Source organism: Littorina saxatilis, linkage group LG1, assembly GCF_037325665.1.
Source record: "Littorina saxatilis isolate snail1 linkage group LG1, US_GU_Lsax_2.0, whole genome shotgun sequence".
NCBI classification, from domain to species: Eukaryota; Metazoa; Mollusca; class Gastropoda; order Littorinimorpha; family Littorinidae; genus Littorina; species Littorina saxatilis.
In genome coordinates, this window is record NC_090245.1 from 70,488,922 (window position 1) to 70,506,393 (window position 17,472).

General features: G+C 41.0%; 1 protein-coding gene and 1 long non-coding RNA gene across 2 annotated transcripts in view; one reads left to right on the top strand and one right to left on the bottom strand.

Moving 5' to 3' along the window:
* LOC138977258 (trichohyalin-like) overlaps window positions 1-17,472 on the top strand; it is a 67,098-nt gene that overhangs the window by 20,341 nt on the left and 29,285 nt on the right. The window contains exons 14-22 of the mRNA XM_070350165.1: window positions 227-397; window positions 2,334-2,480; window positions 2,999-3,145; window positions 3,843-4,034; window positions 6,593-6,739; window positions 14,405-14,581; window positions 15,100-15,179; window positions 15,661-15,772; window positions 16,224-16,379. Coding sequence (XP_070206266.1) covers window positions 227-397; window positions 2,334-2,480; window positions 2,999-3,145; window positions 3,843-4,034; window positions 6,593-6,739; window positions 14,405-14,581; window positions 15,100-15,179; window positions 15,661-15,772; window positions 16,224-16,379 — 1,329 coding nt within the window. The remainder of the gene's footprint in view (window positions 1-226; window positions 398-2,333; window positions 2,481-2,998; window positions 3,146-3,842; window positions 4,035-6,592; window positions 6,740-14,404; window positions 14,582-15,099; window positions 15,180-15,660; window positions 15,773-16,223; window positions 16,380-17,472) is intronic.
* LOC138977275 (uncharacterized) lies at window positions 7,205-12,386 on the bottom strand. The gene is made up of 2 exons (XR_011459241.1): window positions 11,858-12,386; window positions 7,205-10,453 (listed from the first exon to the last, which is right to left on the bottom strand). It is a non-coding gene; the product is annotated as an uncharacterized lncRNA (long non-coding RNA).

The window sequence follows — 17,472 nt, forward strand, 5'->3', positions numbered from 1 at the left end:
GTTATGCTTTTGTGAATAGTGCTTGATCTGTCTTGCCTTTTTTTCTGATGTGCTTAGAGATTAATGAAGACAACTCCTACTTTGTCTTGCATTTTGAGTGTCCTTTGTACTAGTGATTGTGTTTTGAACTGCCAGTAACAAGCATGAATTAAGTAATACAGCAAAGTCAAGATGTATCACATTAATGACGTCATGACCCTGCAGTTTCCCTTCTATCTGTTGTCAGTTGGACGAGGTGCAAGCAGACTACAAAGCTCTGCAGCAAAAAGTGGAGTACCTGCAGCGAGACAAACAGCGACTGGAGGGGGAGCTAGAGGAAGCGGAGAGACAGGTCAAGGTCACCAAAGCTCGGCAGGTCAAGCTGGGAGCCGCCAGGGAAGAAGGCAAAGATTCCAAGGTAAAGTTTGATAAGGGTGAGAAAACAAATTGTGACACTCGAGATCTAAAATCAGAAAAGACTATTAAGGTTCGCAAGTTCAGAATAAAAAAAATAAGAATGGTTAGGTAATGGACGGTTTCATTTTTGACAAAACAAAACATTAATTCACAAGGACATCAACCTAATGGTCTTCATGGTGGACAGACAGACAAACGAAGAATTAATTTGAGATGAACAAAACTTATCTTTTAATGGTTTTTTTTATCTAGGCAAGGTGGTGCTATCGCGAACAGAAAAAAGCAGTGGAGGACTGTTAAAATTGGCTAGTTTGATGAGACATGAGAAATTCTTCCCAATTTCAAGTGTTCTGTTACAACACATATCTTTTCATGACAGGAATATTTTACTTCACTTGACAAACAATACGATTTGTCCTATATTTGGTTAGTCCTCTCATTGGAAGGGCCAAACATTACTAGAGCTGGTTTCGCATTACACATGGTTGCCTGCACCTATGCTGAAAGCTAGAATCCCAGCAATTTGATTAGTGTATTGTTAGGCAAATACATGTCAAAAGGAAGTAAAGGCAGACCTGGGAACCCATACGATTTCGGCGTATTTTGTACGCATGATTGTCTAGAATACGATCGGTACAGCCAGTGGAGAAAAAAAAATATGACGAGAAATATTCCTGGACTATTTTTCTTCACAAGCGCAACCCGAAGCAGATCCAGTACTTTGATTCATGATTACAAAGTAGTAACCTTAATTAACGGTGCGACAGACGGGTGTGAAGCACGTTTAAATCATGGATTTTTGAATTTAGTGTGGAGTACGCTCATTTGAAAAAAAAAATACACCAAGTTTGTTTGAGAATAATCCAAGTGCGAAACAGGGATTCCCAGGTCTGTAAAGGTCTGCAAGGACGAGTAATAATCATCCCATGATACTGCAGGCCGCAAAAACTTTTCTGTCAGATATTTCATATCCCACATGCACCAATGATTACATGACACAGTGATTTTTGCATTGTGTGTGTGTGCACAGGAGGCAGTGCTTTTGGCGGAGAATGTATGCTACAGTGGAACTCCCCTTTCAAGATACCCACAATTTAAGACTCCCTTTTTAAGACTGTTTGGAAACGCTGCCGTTGCTGAACTTTGGTTCAGTTTTGTGTGTTGCATGTAGTTGACTTATTTGTACTTTGTGGGAAAGTACCGATATTATATTTTGTAAACACAATATTTATGTTTGAACGAGAATGCAGGTGAACTTTCTAGTCCTGTCAAAACAAGTTGTTTACCACGTTGTTTTGAGTCGTGGGTTCGTGGCGTTCGCTCGGATTAAGTGCGTCGGCGCTTTTGATGTACGTCACAGAGAATGTCACTATTCTAGTCCATTCTATTCATCTAATTTTAGTTGTATCATGTTCGGTCTGGAATATTCTCGAGATTGAGTATTTACTATATAGGCCAGCATGATTTGTATGTTAAAAAGGCTTCTACTTTGAGTTCTGCTACGATGTGCAGTTGTATGTATGGAATGCTAAATAAATCCTCGAACTCAATTTGACGAGTTGTTTTCTGCTGCTGCGAAGACGGGCGACGTAGAATAAAAGAACACAACTATACGACGTTTGAAAACTTGTGGCAATCTCAAGTGTCGTGTAACAAAGACCCTGTTTTCTCAGACTTTCTGTTCATTACCTTTGTGAATTTGCCCCCGTTTTAAGACCCCTCCTTTTTATGACCTGATTTTCTCAGATTGTTGGAGGTCTTAAAAGGGGGGTTCCACTGTACTGCAACAACTTTTCTGTCAGATAGTTCATACCCCCACCTACACCAATGATTACCTGGCACACTGATTTTTGCTTTTTGTGTCTGCGCAAGAGGCAATGCTTTTGGCGCAGAACGTATGCTATTTTATCAAAGCATGTTTTATTGTCCGTGTCCAGGTGGCAGTACTAGAGTCAGAACTTGAGCAGAAGGACGTGCAGCTGTTGACCGTCACCTCCCAGCTGAGGCAGATGGAGGCGGAACTGGACACCACGCAACACCAGCTGGCCTTGCAGAGGGAGACTGCCTTAGCCTCCCAGGCTCAGGTCAGCTATGTCCCCCCCCCCCCCCTACACCCCCCTGCATCACCCTTTGAGACTATCTCTCTTTCAGGACCTTGTTTTTTTTTTTTTAAACATTCCAGTCAATTTTGACTAACTGTTTTAGCTGAGACCAGGAATCGAGACGAGGGTGGTGGTGTATGTGTGTATATGTGTGTGTGTAGAGCTATTCCCGGAAAACTACAGGACAGATCTTCATGAAATATATTTACATGAGACTTCCTGCAAATGATACTCCTAATTAACATCTTGTTTGTACACTGCGTTTCAATCTACACCATTCAAATGAAATGTGGATGATTGCTCTTTGATTTGCACTGTTGAATCTGATGTCAATAAACCTTTCAGAAAAGTGTACGATAATAGTTCATTTTGGGCTAATCTGATGTCAATAAACCTTTCAGAAAAGTGTACGATAATAGTTCAGTTTGGGATAATCTGATGTCAATAAACCTTTCAGAAAAAAAACTATGATAATAGTTGATTCTGGTGTTTTATTTCAGGTTGAGGAGCTTGAAAGAGAGTTGCAGGAGAGAGGTGAAATGATGGACACTGTAACGGAGAAAAAGTCTGACCTGCTAAACCAGCTGACGCTAGTGAAGACACAGTTTGAGGCAGCCACTCTGTCCCTCAGCCACAAACAGTCTCAGGTCTGTGATGCCACAACATTCTAGCAAATGGCTTTTTTTTGCATTTGAGTACAGTGGAACCCCCTTTTAAGACCTCTAAAAATCTGACAAAATCAGGGCTTAAAACAGAGGGAGTCTTATAATGTCTTAAAAGGGTGTTCCACTGTACTCGAAAGCGTTGGTTAAAAAACCTTGACTAAGTTGTCTTGGATGAGAACTAGGCCTCAGTGCTGTGAAGGAGAGTACAGTGGAAACCCCCCGAATTTGAGAATTCTCCCTGTCTAAGACCCTGTTTTCTCAGATGTTCTTTTCTTAATAATTTAAGGTCAGTAAATTTACCTCCATTTTAAGACTCCTTCCTTTTTAAGACCTGAATTTCTCAGATTGTGGAAGGTCTTAATAAAATGGGGGTTCCACTGTAGCGACTTTCATCACACATTCAAGAAAGAGCATGATCAGAAACATTTTACTTGGCGGTAAAGAATGGAACACATCCGGAAGCCACACACCTACGAAGCAACATTTTCTGAGAAATGTTAATGATACAGTACATATTTGGGCTACTCTTTGGATTCCAGTTATTTCTACTGTATAGTTTGATTAAAAGACTATAGTACACATGCAGCAAGCACACATCCCACTTTACACTTCATAAAACCTACTTTGACAATGTGGTAACCAGCATGATCACATAGTGAATATAAACTTCCCTCGGCAGGTTCAAGTGCTTCAAATGGAACTGGCTCATGAAAGAGAGCGATCCTCCATTTTTGAAGATCGTGTCAATCAACTACGCAAATCGGGGTCAGGGGAAGGGCAAGCAGGAGTTGCTGGCCAATCAGAGACTGCGTTAGAGCTCCGTCTGCAAGAAGTAGACAGTGAGATGGTGCGTCTGAGAGCAGATCTGTTGGTAAGTGTTGTCCCGTTCAACTAGTGTAACATTGATGGGTCAGTTATACCCATGGTTGATCATAATTACCTTCATGTTGGACTCAGACCATGACACCCATGTGATGTCCAGTTCAATACCCATCTCCAGTTCAACCCGTTTAATGTCGATGGATCAGTTAGTTATCCTGGTTGATCATGATTACCTTCATGTTGGACTCAAAATATGATAACCATGCTGTATAAGTGGCAGTTGATATATTTCTGTGTGTATTTTAATAACTGTACAACTACACCAAGAAATAATGATCACTCAACTGTTTGCTTGTACCAAGAAAGAGAATAAACAACTGTCAAGGGATAAAACTGCAGATATTTGTTCTTCCTTCCTTCCTTCCTTCCTTCCTTCCTTCCTTCCTTCCTTCATTCATTCATTCATTCATTCATTCATTCATTCATTCATTACTCTCTTCCTTTTTTTTTTTACATTTAGTCAAGTTTTGACTAAATGTTTTAACATAGAGGGGGAATCGAGACGAGGGTCGTGGTGTGTGTGTGTGTGTGTGTGTGTGTGTGTGTGTGTGTGTGTGTCTGTCTGTGCGTGTGTGTGTGTAGAGCGATTCAGACCAAACTACTGGACCGATCTTTATGAAATTTGACATGAGAGTTCCTGGGTATGATATCCCCGGACGTTTTTTGACTCACATGCGAAGCAAAAGTGAGTCTATGTACTCACCCGAGTCGTCCGTCCGTCCGTCCGGAAAACTTTAACGTTGGATATTTCTTGGACACTATTCAGTCTATCAGTACCAAATTTGGCAAGATGGTGTATGATGACAAGGCCCCAAAAAACATACATAGCATCTTGACCTTGCTTCAAGGTCAAGGTCGCAGGGGCCATAAATGTTGCCTAAAAAACAGCTATTTTTCATATTTTTCCCATTTTCTCTGAAGTTTTTGAGATTGAATACCTCACCTATATATGATATATAGGGCAAAGTAAGCCCCATCTTTTGATACCAGTTTGGTTTACCTTGCTTCAAGGTCAAGGTCACAGGAGCTCTTCAAAGTTGGATTGTATACATATTTTGAAGTGACCTTGACCCTGAACTATGGAAGATAACTGTTTCAAACTTAAAAATTATGTGGGGCACATGTTATGCTTTCATCATGAGACACATTTGGTCACATATGATCAAGGTCAAGGTCACTTTGACCCTTATGAAATGTGACCAAAATAAGGTAGTGAACCACTAAAAGTGACCATATCTCATGGTAGAAAGAGCCAATAAGCACCATTGTACTTCCTATGTCTTGAATTAACAGCTTTGTGTTGCATGACCTTGGATGACCTTGACCTTGGGTCAAGGTCACATGTATTTTGGTAGGAAAAATGTGTAAAGCATGTGAGTCGTATGGGCTTTGCCCTTCTTGTTTCTTTTTTTCGATAAATACTTTTGATGACGTCATATCCGGCTTTTTGTAAAAGTTGAGGCGGCACTGTCACACCCTCATTTTTCAATCAAATTGATTGAAATTTTTGTAAAGCAATCTTCGACGAAGGCCGGACTTCGGTATTGCATTTCAGCTTGGTGGCTTAAAAATTAATTAATGACTTTGGTCATTAAAAATCTGAAAATTGTAATAAATTTTTTTTTATATAAAACGATCCAAATTTACGTTCATCTTATTCTACATCATTTCCTGATTCCAAAAACATATAAATATGTTATATTTGGATTAAAAACAAGCTCTGAAAATTAAAAATATAAAAATTATGATCAAAATTAAATTTCCGAAATCGATTTAAAAATAATTTCATCTTATTCCTTGTCGGTTCCTGATTCCAAAAACATATATAGATGTGATATGTTTCAGGCATGGTACTCTTCCGCCGATCGGCGGAAATCCGCCGAAAACGAAAATTCGAAAAAGAAAAAAAAAATTAAAAAAAAAAAAATTTAAAAAAATAAAAAAAATAAAAAAAATCTGCTGATTGACTTGAGATTATTATTTTTTCTTACTCAAGCCTTGTTATCTTTCACTTATATCCCTCTCAGCTTCAAGGAGAGGGCACTAAACACATTTGAATTAGTAAAAAGTCGTCAGCTTCAGGGGGCAACGCCCCCTGACCCCCACAAGGGGCGCTGCCCCTTGACCCCGCCAGGGGGCCTAAGCGGCCCCCTGGACCCCCGGCTTTATTTCAGCTGAAATTGCCATTCCTTCAGTACCATGCCTGATGTTTGGATTAATAACACGCTCAGAAAGTTAAAATGAAGAGAGGTATAGAAAAGCGTGCTATGCAGCACAGCGAAACCACTACCGCGCTGAACAGGCTCGTCAGTTTCACTCCGTTTTGCACAAGCGGCGGACTACGGTCATTGTGAAAAAATCCAGTACGTTCAGTTTTATTCTGTGAGTTCCACAGCTTGACTAAATGTAGTAATTTCGCCTTACGTGACTTGTTCTATTTTGTTTCCAGTGCTGAAGATTATTGTATCGTTTCCTATACGAACAGATTATGTAGCACCTGAGAAAATGAGAATCATCCTTTCCTGTGTTTTTGTTGCAACACAACAGAGCACCACCAGCCAGCTAGGCGGCGCCAAGGAGGAGAGGGAAGCAGAGATTCAGGAGAGCAGGAAAGTGAGAGAGGAGCTGATCAATGCTCAGGCTGTCTCCTGCCAGCTTACTACACACAACACAACACTGGAGCAGGAGTTAGAGGTTGGTGGAGTATTTTCTCGGTTGAACATCTGACAAACAAAGGGAAGTAAACGTTCTAAATGCATGTAAACCTTGCCAATACTACAAGTAGTCGTATTGCCAAATTTTATTTAAACCTTGTCACTTCGCCGGAATGTATTAAGTGGACATAAGGTCGGGTTCGGGAAAAGAGATTTCTTAGAAAAAAGTCTACTCTACAAAGACTGAGTTTTACTTTTCACGACATCAACACTCAAACAACTTTCACTACTACACAGTCGTCAAGGCAACACACTGTAATTTACTCTTAAACATTTATTACCTTTTCTTCACACTAACGCTAACACTTCTTTTCTTATACACAACTGCGGTAAAAACAATAACTATTAGTAGGTAGCGGCAGTCAAAACTTGGTTTTGAAGTGAGAGTGAATGTTTTGTGATGTCTTGAAAGAAAAATAAAGTACAAGCAAAACACAAAAAAAAGTAAGTGGATACCTTTATTAGTTCCTGAGATTTTGATATTTTAGTACATACGCTGTCGCGACTCTGCTTAAAACTGTAAAATAGGGCAACTTCAGCAGCATGTGGGTACCACATAGTTATCCTCAGCCCTTTCAACTTTTCAGGATCTGTTATCAGCAACCAAGAATAGAAAAAACACATAGTTCTAGCCCTCTAATCTCATATGGCTTCTGTCAGCAAGCATGCAAACTTCACGAAAAACACAATTAAACCCATCGCAAAACTGCACGGGAGGGCAACTTTGGGTCATCACAATTCACACAATATGTATAGCAGCTGTCTGAAACTTTCACATATTCCAAACAAATGTGTGTAGAACATGGCTATTTTTTTTCAGACAGCTTAGTTCAATGCTTTTGGAGTATAAGAGCCTCAAAAATGTCAAAAACCTCAATTTGTCAAGCGGAAAAACAGGAAAATTACAGTTTTTCGCACTTCAAGGCCAATAATTAAGAAACTATTTAAGATACAACGAAAAATTTTGGTGTGTAGATAGATTACAGTGTAATCTTTACAGACATCAGTAAAATTCAGTGTAATGTTGAAAATAATCCCCCAAGAGTGGACAAACCCCCCCCCCCCCCCCCCAGAGGGGGGTAGCACATTTCAGATTGAAATATTTCAGAAACTACTGAAAATACAGCCATGATTTTTGGTGTGTAGATTGATTACAATGTTATCTTCACAAATATGTGTTCAATCAAGTACACTACATTGGGGTGTGCACGTTAAAGATCCCACGATTGACAAAAGGGTCTTTCCTGGCAAAATTGTATAGGCTTAGATAAAAATGTCACTGTTATCCCTGCGCCTTGAATATGTGCGCGATATAAATTGCATAAAAAAAAAAATTTTTAAATTAAAAAAATATATATATAAATCCCTGCGCTTAGAACTGTACCCACGGAATATGCGCGATATAAGCCTCATATTGATTGATTGATTGAAGTAAGATCTAGAGAATACTACATGGCTTGCTGTGTCGTACCAGATTTACACGAGTTGTTTTTTGACTCACATGCGAAGCAAAAGTGAGTCTATGTACTCACCCGAGTCGTCCGTCCGTCCGTCCCGGCGTCCGCCCGGAAAACTTTAACGTTGGATATTTCTTGGACACTATTAAGTCTATCAACACCTGATGTGGCCTGATGGTGTATGGTTACAAGATCTCAAAAAACATGTGCGGCAACTTGACCTCACATCAAGTTCAAGGTCACAGGGGCCGTAATTGTTGTCTTAAAAACGGCCATTTTTCACATTTTCTTCTGAAGTTATCGAGAATGGCAACCTTAGCTATGTATGCTATACAGGGCAATGTAAGCCCTATCTTTGGACACCAGTTTGGTTGACCTTGCTTCAAGGTCAAGGTCGCAAGGGTCCTTTAAAGTTGGATTGTATACATATTTTGAAGTGACCTTGACCCTGAACTATGGAAGATAACTGTTTCAAACTTAAAAATTATGTGGGGCACATGTTATGCTTTCATCATGAGACACATTTGGTCGCATATGATCAAGGTCACTTTGACCCTTATGAAATGTGACCAAAATAAGGTAGTGAACCACTAAAAGTGACCATATCTCATGGTAGAAAGAGCCAATAAGCACCATTGTACTTCCTATGTCTTGAATTAACAGCTTTGTGTTGCATGACCTTAGATGACCTTGACCTTGGGTCAAGGTCACATGTATTTTGGTAGGAAAAATGTGTAAAGCAGTTCTTAGTGTATGATGTCATTGCTAGGTTTAGTTATTTGACCTTGACCCTGAAGGTCAAGGTCATGTAAAGGTCAAGGATGTGAGTCGTATGGGCTTTGCCCTTCTTGTTTAAATAGTGAACTGCGAAAGCGAGCTGTTTACTATTTGAAAAAGCAACGAGTGTAAATCTGGTACGACACAGCAAGCCATGTAGTATTCTGTTTATCCTACATTATATACTTCTGTGCCAGATCTAACTAAAAGTCACCGACAGCGATATTGCCTTTGGATCAACCGCTTTAGAACTTCAAACCACTTTACTCAATTTGACATTCATTCCTCCGCCATGACACACACTCTCAAACTAGGACAAAGTAGTTCGCCTTTGTCAACACTGTTAAGTTTAATATTCGAACAATCAAAACCGAGTACCTGCAAAACCGGTAAAATCCGTTGCGTTGATCGCGAGTCATGGCGGAGTATTCGAGCGAAGCAATGGTGACGCACGCTTCGAGACAATTTGTGGAAGAAATCAAACCCATCACTTCAAAATATACCAGATAAAAAGAAAAGCAGTGGCCACAGGATAAAAGAAACCAAAAGGAACAACAACAGCAAAGCATATCCTTCCTCGATAGGATTAGCTTGACCTTCCGGTTTATCCCATGTACTACTAATTTACATAGCTTGACCTTCCGGTTGACCTCATTTACATGATATACACACGTGTGATTTGAACGATTTTTATCTCACGGTTATCTCTCTCACGTATGTGGGATAAATTTACTAACATTGTTCACAGTTCTCTGGGGAAAACTAAATTCTTGCAAAGTGCACAGTCGGATGAGAAGTGACAGTCAAATGCATATATACCCCTTCTTCAAAGTCAGTCAAACAAAGTTGTCAGTCAAGTACTGCTTGAAACAGGTGTACATGGCAGGCAGGTTTGCTGGAGATTCGACTGTGAATGTTCTGCCAGAAGAAGAAAATGGTGCAAGCACAATGTTGTGTCCAAAAACAACCGATGCAGGAATCTGGCAGAAGTCAGCGATAGGTTCTCCTTTTTGTGGAACGATATTAGATCGAGCACCATGCCATTCACAAGTTCTGATGGACGGTCAAGGTCTTCCAGAAGGTCCGGATTGAGCAGGTGGTTTCTTGTGATCCTATGTTTCAGCAAATGAACCCCAACATTCCGGCCCATGATGCAACGCCCTGCGTCGATATCCAAAAATGCTTCTAGTTCTAATCCAGTCTTATTCCCCAGCTTTGTTGCTTCTTTCACTGTTCCCTCAATTTCTGCCTTGATTTCAAGTCCTTGCAGCAAGTTCACTCGAACACTTTGGGGAGAAATTAAACCAGGTCACTCCAATCCCTCCCTGTTTCCAACCGAAGCAGATCCAGCTGCAACAATAGCTTGTTGGTCAGTGGTACCAGCTGAAGTTTGGGTGGTCGACCTCTTCCAGTTGCTGTGAGTGTGAAAGCAGACTTCATTTGCTGGAAGTGAGCATCATCTGTAACACGCACAAACAAAACAAAAATGTAATACTATGTTCATAATATTTTTGTACTGAAACCATGAAGGCTACCAGTAAGTTCGTCACGCGGTAGATTCGTCACCCGTGACGAAATTACTGGCAGGGGTGGGCGGGTGTTAAGCTTAGAGCTTATGCTTTCAGATGTTTGATTTGTGGGAGAGATTCAAGATTCACTGACATTTTTTAGAGAGAGAGAAAGAGAGAGAGAGAGAGAGAGAAAGAGAGAGAGAGTTGTTATTTTAAAACCCGAGATCTACTCATTGTGCAGTTCTCAACTGAGCAGTTTTCAGACGACACAGTCCGAGCGTTGTTATTTTAAAACCCGAGATCTACTCATTGAGCAGTTCTCAACCCGAGATCTACTCATTGAGCAGTTCTCAAAAGCATGTAGTCTGAGAGAGGGAGCGAGAGAGAGAGAGAGAGAGAGAGAGAGAGAGAGAGAGAGAGACGGACGGACGTACATACACCCATATCCATGACACGCACGCACACACACGCACGTACAAACGCACAAACACTCACACACACCATCGCACACACACCCACACACTGACTAACACCCACACACGCGCGACCAAGAGAGAGAGAGAGGGAGTCCTATGACTTCAACCTCACTGTCAAGGAGGCAGAGAAACTCAATGTGAGGAGAGGGAGGGGTGGAAGGAGGTGAGAGAGAGAGAGAGAGAGAGAGAGAGAGAGAGAGAGAGAGAGAGAGATAGAGAGAGCCGCGCTCGGACTACTGTGGCGAAGTTACCGGGACCGGTGACGAATCTACCGTGTGACGAACTTACTGGAAGCCACCATGAAGGCCTGTTTACTTTCAGTTTTACTTTTGTCCCAAAACAAAAGTTTGCTTTGTTTTTCTGTCATGTATTTGGTTATTTTTTAACTCGTTTCTAATTTATTATATCACCTTGCTTGTCATGAGAAACAAATTAGTAATCACACAAGTTTGATGGACCATAAACTCTGATTAACTGGGGGGAAAAGGAAGAAGGAATGGAGATGCGCTAGGGTCAGTGCATGTAAGCTACGCTACTCGTTGCTAGGCCTAGTCTTGCACTTCCGGTTTTAGCAAAGGAACAATTATTCCTTTTAATCCTAATTTAATCCTCAAGAAAACAACAACTGAGAAACAAAAACCATCGGAGTAATAATTCAAGATTAGTTTGAAACAAATATATCACATGTACGGCGAAAGGCAAAAAATAACTTAGGTCGTTTATCGAGTACCCCCATTTCAACACCCAATACAAAATGACCCAGCACAAACTACTATCATCAAAATGAAAACTACGCACTCAAAACGCTAAATTCAGCAGAATGGTTCGACAGATCAACTTCTAAACACTAAATGAACAGAAAAACATCAACACTTACCAAGGATGGGTTTGATTTCTTCCACAAATTGTCTCGAAGCGTGCGTCACCATCGCTTCGCTTGAATACTCCGCCATGACTCGCGATCAACGCAACGGATTTTACCGGTTTTGCAGGTCCTCGGTTTTGATTGGCTCGCGCTTCGCGCGCATGAATCTTAAACGGAAACTTCCATATTTGGAGGATTCACAAGAAATCGGACTTTCTAGCGCATCTTTTACGACTACGATCGTTTGAGTTGTTTTTAAGTTACGAAAGGTTAAAGTTGGGCAATTTTTTATTGTCCATGTCTAAAATCCACCATCGATTTAATCTAAAAAATACCCCCCCTAGAAAGAAAAGGGACTCTTTCTTTAGCAGTTGACACTGGTTTCCGATCGTTGAATGAAACTATTTTTAGAAAATACAACGCCGAAAGGGAAACACCACAAAAAGTTGAAGAGCAAGTAGTAATGGCGGTCGCGTCACGGCTGTCCGAAAATCCGGAGAGAGTATTTGTGATTCACGCACACGCATTCAATCCAAGCACATTTTGCAAACAAATGGCATGGGGTAAAAGACAAAGAATCCAACTTCATTTCTGTAGTTTCCATTTTCAATAATATGCCATATATTGAAAGCTGTCGGAAATTGAAAACGTGTTATTTTCAGCACAGATCTCGCTTTCCCGCATGGGACTAGCGTTACTGCCGCTACCTACTATTAGCTAAACTAAACACTTGAGGAAAAAACATAAACTAAAACGCAGCTCTGAAGGGGAGGTAGGAAAAGTGCCCCTGAAAATACAATGCATAACACTCATAAACACACTATGACAAAACAAATGTAAATAATAAACAAACTGACAATAAGAACATAGGATTAGAATACAAATACAAAACGAGACAACCTCTTATGACTGATGACAAAACTTGAGCGCTTTAGAACCGAATAGTATGTCATGTGACGCACGACATAGGAATCAACATTGACAAGAAAATGTTCGATCACCATCTATGATAACAACTTTCTTTTAAACATGAACAAGAAGTTGTGTTTTGAGTTGCATATGACTAAGTGCAACAAAGTCAAATCAAAACGTCACTACGTCCACTAGTGATGAATTAAAAATACACCACTCACAGAAGAACCAAAACACTTGATGCCTCAAGTTCTTTGATATGACTAAAATACATTTCAGCCTTATCTTACTCATGCAGCCATACTGTACACAGTGTCATAAAAGAACTGTATACACTAACACAAATGTGATTCCACTCGCATCAAACTGAACAGTCCTATAAGTCCCAACTCCATCAGTCAAAGTTAGACTCCTCAACATGTATTTTCTCCCATCACAAAGTGACAAATACAAATAGTAACCAACAGAGAAACTTGATACAAATTACAAACATAACATTTCGAACCACAGAACTCTTTCCGATACCTCACACAGGTTTTTCTCAAACTCAAGACCACATGGCCACACAACAGACAATGACATATTCCATTTTCTATCTACTGGAATCATCTTCAATATTATTCATCCATGATTTATCTTTGCATAGAAATACAAGTAAACAGTTTGTGTGATCATCTCCCACAGTATTTTCAGTCTCTTACCTGAATTAGGAGCACTTTAACCCCCATGTTCTGGCCACCCGAAGCCGGTGCCATCTCTCTCAGAACATCATCCATCAAAAAGAGAGAAACCCCACTTCCAGACATGGGAACTCAAAAAGTTGGAAGGTGGTTTCATCATAAGTAATATATCTTCATAGTTAAAAATATAATTTCAACATCTAAATATTCCTTAAATGTAACCAATGACTTTCAGATACTTCTGATAATTTTCTCATCACTACTTCTATTTTATAACTTGATAATTGCAATTACCAGAACATGACAACAAGTAGCCAATTTAAGTCAAGGGAAGTAACCCACTGAAATACATGTCAAAATAATAAGCGTAGTTGTGTCCCTTTTACTTTAGTCACCTCTTGAATGCTAAGATAAATGCTACCACGGACAGTCTGTGTAAAATAAGAAATAATCCTTGTTAGGAATTATTTCACATGTTTACATACCTACTACATGAGCAATTGAGTAAGAGAAATGCAGAACCAATCTCCTGGCATTTAGAGCGCTTACTTCCATTTTTTTCCCTTCAGATCTGTGCTCTATCTCTTTTGTTTTAAGATTCTCTGTTGAAGGTATTTAGTTTTTTGACTCACCTTAGTAATCTGAAGAGTCTAAGGAATGAGCAGTGTTAGGCCGTCCGGCCGGCCGCCCGCCTGCAGACAAAAAACTTAACGTTGAGGTTATTTCAGATGTTTTTGAAACTAGAGCTTTGAAACTTTGCACACTTATATAGGGTTTGATGATCTCCAGACATGACTCAATTTTGGTTGACCCTTGTCAAATGTTGGAGTCACAGAGAGACTTTTTCTTCAGCATTCAACAGTTGTGTCGCTCATAGTCTGCAGCCTGCTGATGCTATGAACTGGCAAGTTTAGCGCAGGTGGACACACAGAGATACAAGTGTATGAGATTATCGTGGTCATTGCAGACACTGAGCCAGGATCACGAGTGTGTGTCGGAAGAACAACAGCAGGCAGAGGAGCACCTGGTGAAGATGGAATCACGACTGCAGGAAGTGCTGCACAAGTTTGAACTGGAGGCCAAGAGACAGCACGGCGACTTTGCCACACAGTACAGTGAACTGACGCCTGAGGATGGACCGAAGGTGGGTCAAGCTAGTAAAGTAGATACATCGTGTAATGTGTGTGTGTGTGCCTGCCTTCCTGCCTGCCTGCCTGCCTGCCTGCCTAGGTCTCGGTCAGCAGACGAAGGAGAAGATGAGGGACAAATTAGTGCTACCGCGAGGGCCGAGTCAAAGAGTTAATTAATGGGCTGGATATTCATTCACCAGCACCCGTGTGTGTTTGTGTATCTAACAACAGGCCTTGGTTGCAGTTTTGTGAATAACGCATCTGTGTTGGAGGGAAACAAGTAATAAGGAGTAGAGGGAGGGTAAAAATGTGTTTGTGAGTGTGTATATGCAGGGGGGGGGGGGGGGGGGGGGCAAAGAACAGAACAGAGAGGGTAATTTTGTGTTTGTGTTTCTGCAGGTATCTTTGTGTTTGTGAGAGTGTTTACAAATACATATACTGTCACAGTATTTTTTCCCTCTGTAAGTGTAAATGCTGCTGACGTTAATTTGTATGGTTAGACTGATTTGGCTTATTTTTGTTTCTTTGGCAGATTCTTGCTGAACTTAACACACTACGACTGCTGACAGGAGAGAAAGACAAAGAAGTGGATATGCTCAATGACAAAATAAGGTCAGTTTGTTGCAACATCTCCCTGGCAGAATTGTTCAGATTTAAATGCAGGTGTAAAGATGCTTTAAATGTGAAAGGTTGAATGAGGCACTAATTAAGCAATCATTTAAATACAGCTTGGAACACATCTGTTTGTGTGAGTGTGGTGTGTGTGTGTGTGTGTGTGTGTGTGTGTGTGTGTGTGTGTGTGTGTGTGTGAGAGACAGAGACAGAAACAGAGAGAGGGGTGTTACAAAAATCAGATATTCATGTGGAGAAAGCAGTAGTACAATCATGTTTCAAAGCAGAATATAGCAGATTAGTATAAGTTTCCTACCATTACTTGTAGACTCATACTGGATTTAGTTCCTTACTCATTTGTGTTGCTTTTTTGTGTTTCGAGCTGTGAGCAAACACACATCAGACGTTTTCCACCTGTATATGTAGACTCATACTGGATTTAAGTTCCTTATTAATTTGTGGTGCTTTTTTGTGTGTGCAGCCGAGAGCAAACCCATGCCAGAAATCTTGAGAAAAGAATGGAGACACTCAAGGCAACTCAGGCACGCTGCAAAGTTGATGTGAATCGCATTACCAAGGAGCTTGTTATCAAGGTAAAGAAGCAGTCAGTAGCAATCCTATCATCTGTGTAAATTTGTTCCTAAATTTGGACCCCTGCGCTCTTTTCACCGGGATCGCCTTGTGTATGGCAAAAGAACAGTACTCATGGTCCCACATCACTGTTCAAAGTAACGTAAGACTTCCTCTCTAGTGATATGCATGTTTCTGCTACAATGACCTCGGCAAAGTTTCCTCAGACATCAAAGGCGTTGGTTTCAACTAACTAAAAAAAACTCTGTTGGGTTTGTATGGATTGTGAAAGAGTGAACACCTTTGCTTTTCCTCTGAAAAATAACTTCACACTTTCTCCTGTCCACATGTTTCTGACACACCCCTCGTTTGTGATTGGCCCCTCCAATGTTTATCCGAGTAGAAGCAAGGGAATTCACTCCTTCACAACCCGACAGAGTTATATTTTCTGAATTCGTCTCTTCTTTAAAACAGATGAAGGAGAATGCAGCCACAGCAGAAATGAACCACTCTCTGGCCAAGCAACAGGCGGTTCTGCAGAAGGAGAACCAGAAACTCCAGCAAGGTATAGATGAGGAGCACTCACACAAGGAGAAGCGCAAGGCAGAAATCACTGAAGTCATCAAGAAGGTAAGCCCACAGTAGAATAGACCATGTTCCGAAATCAAATAGTGAATTTTTTTATGCATTGCGGATTTGCTCTCCCTTGAAAATATAGTGGCAAACAAACAAGCATGCCATTGTAGGCCAATCACTAGCGAGAGGCGTGTCTCAATACGTGGTCGGCGAGCACGTAGTGAGACACGCTGCTTGCTAGTGATTGGCCTGTTATCTCTCTCTCTCTCTCTCTCTCTCTCTCTCTCTCTCTCTCTCTCTCTCTCTCTCTCTCTCTCTCTCTCTCTCTCTCTCTCTCTCTCTCTCTCTCTCTCTCTCTCTCTCTCTCTCTCTCTCTCTCTCTCTCTCTCTCTCTCTCTCTCTCTCTCTCTCTCTCTCTCTCTCTCTCTCTCTCTCTCTCTCTCTCTCTCTCTCTCTCTCTCTCTCTCTCTCTCTCTCTCTCTCTCTCTCTCTCTCTCTCTCTCTCTCTCTCTCTCTCTCTCTCTCTCTCTCTCTCTCTCTCTCTCTCTCTCTCTCTCTCTCTCTCTCTCTAGATGCCTACTGGGTGTTGTTCATGGGGGTGTCAGGAGCCGACTTGATTGGGTTGTTTGCCCTTGTATTTCCAAGGAAAAGCAACTCTTCAACAACCCTTAAAAACCACACAGTTATTTTCAGAACTCAACTATTGCTTGCACCGGCACGGTTGGCCTAGTGGTAAGGCGTCCGCCCCGTGATCGGGAGGTCGTGGGTTCGAACCCCGGCCGGGTCATACCTAAGACTGACTTTAACATTGGCAATCTAGTGGCTGCTCCGCCTGGCGTCTGGCATTATGGGGTTAGTGCTAGGACTGGTTGGTCCGGTGTCAGAATGTGACTGGGTGAGACATGAAGCCTGTGCTGCAACTTCTGTCTTGTGTGTGGCGCACGTTATATGTCAAAGCAGCACCGCCCTGATATGGCCGGCTGGGCGTTAAGCAAACAAACAAACAAAACTATTGCTTGCAAACAAGGAAACAATTAAGGAAACAAATAAGGAAACATTTAGTAAAATATGGATGTGTAAATACTATGTTTATCTTAGAGGCTATTTAAGCATGAAGAATTCCTATGAAACCCCTTAATGATCACAT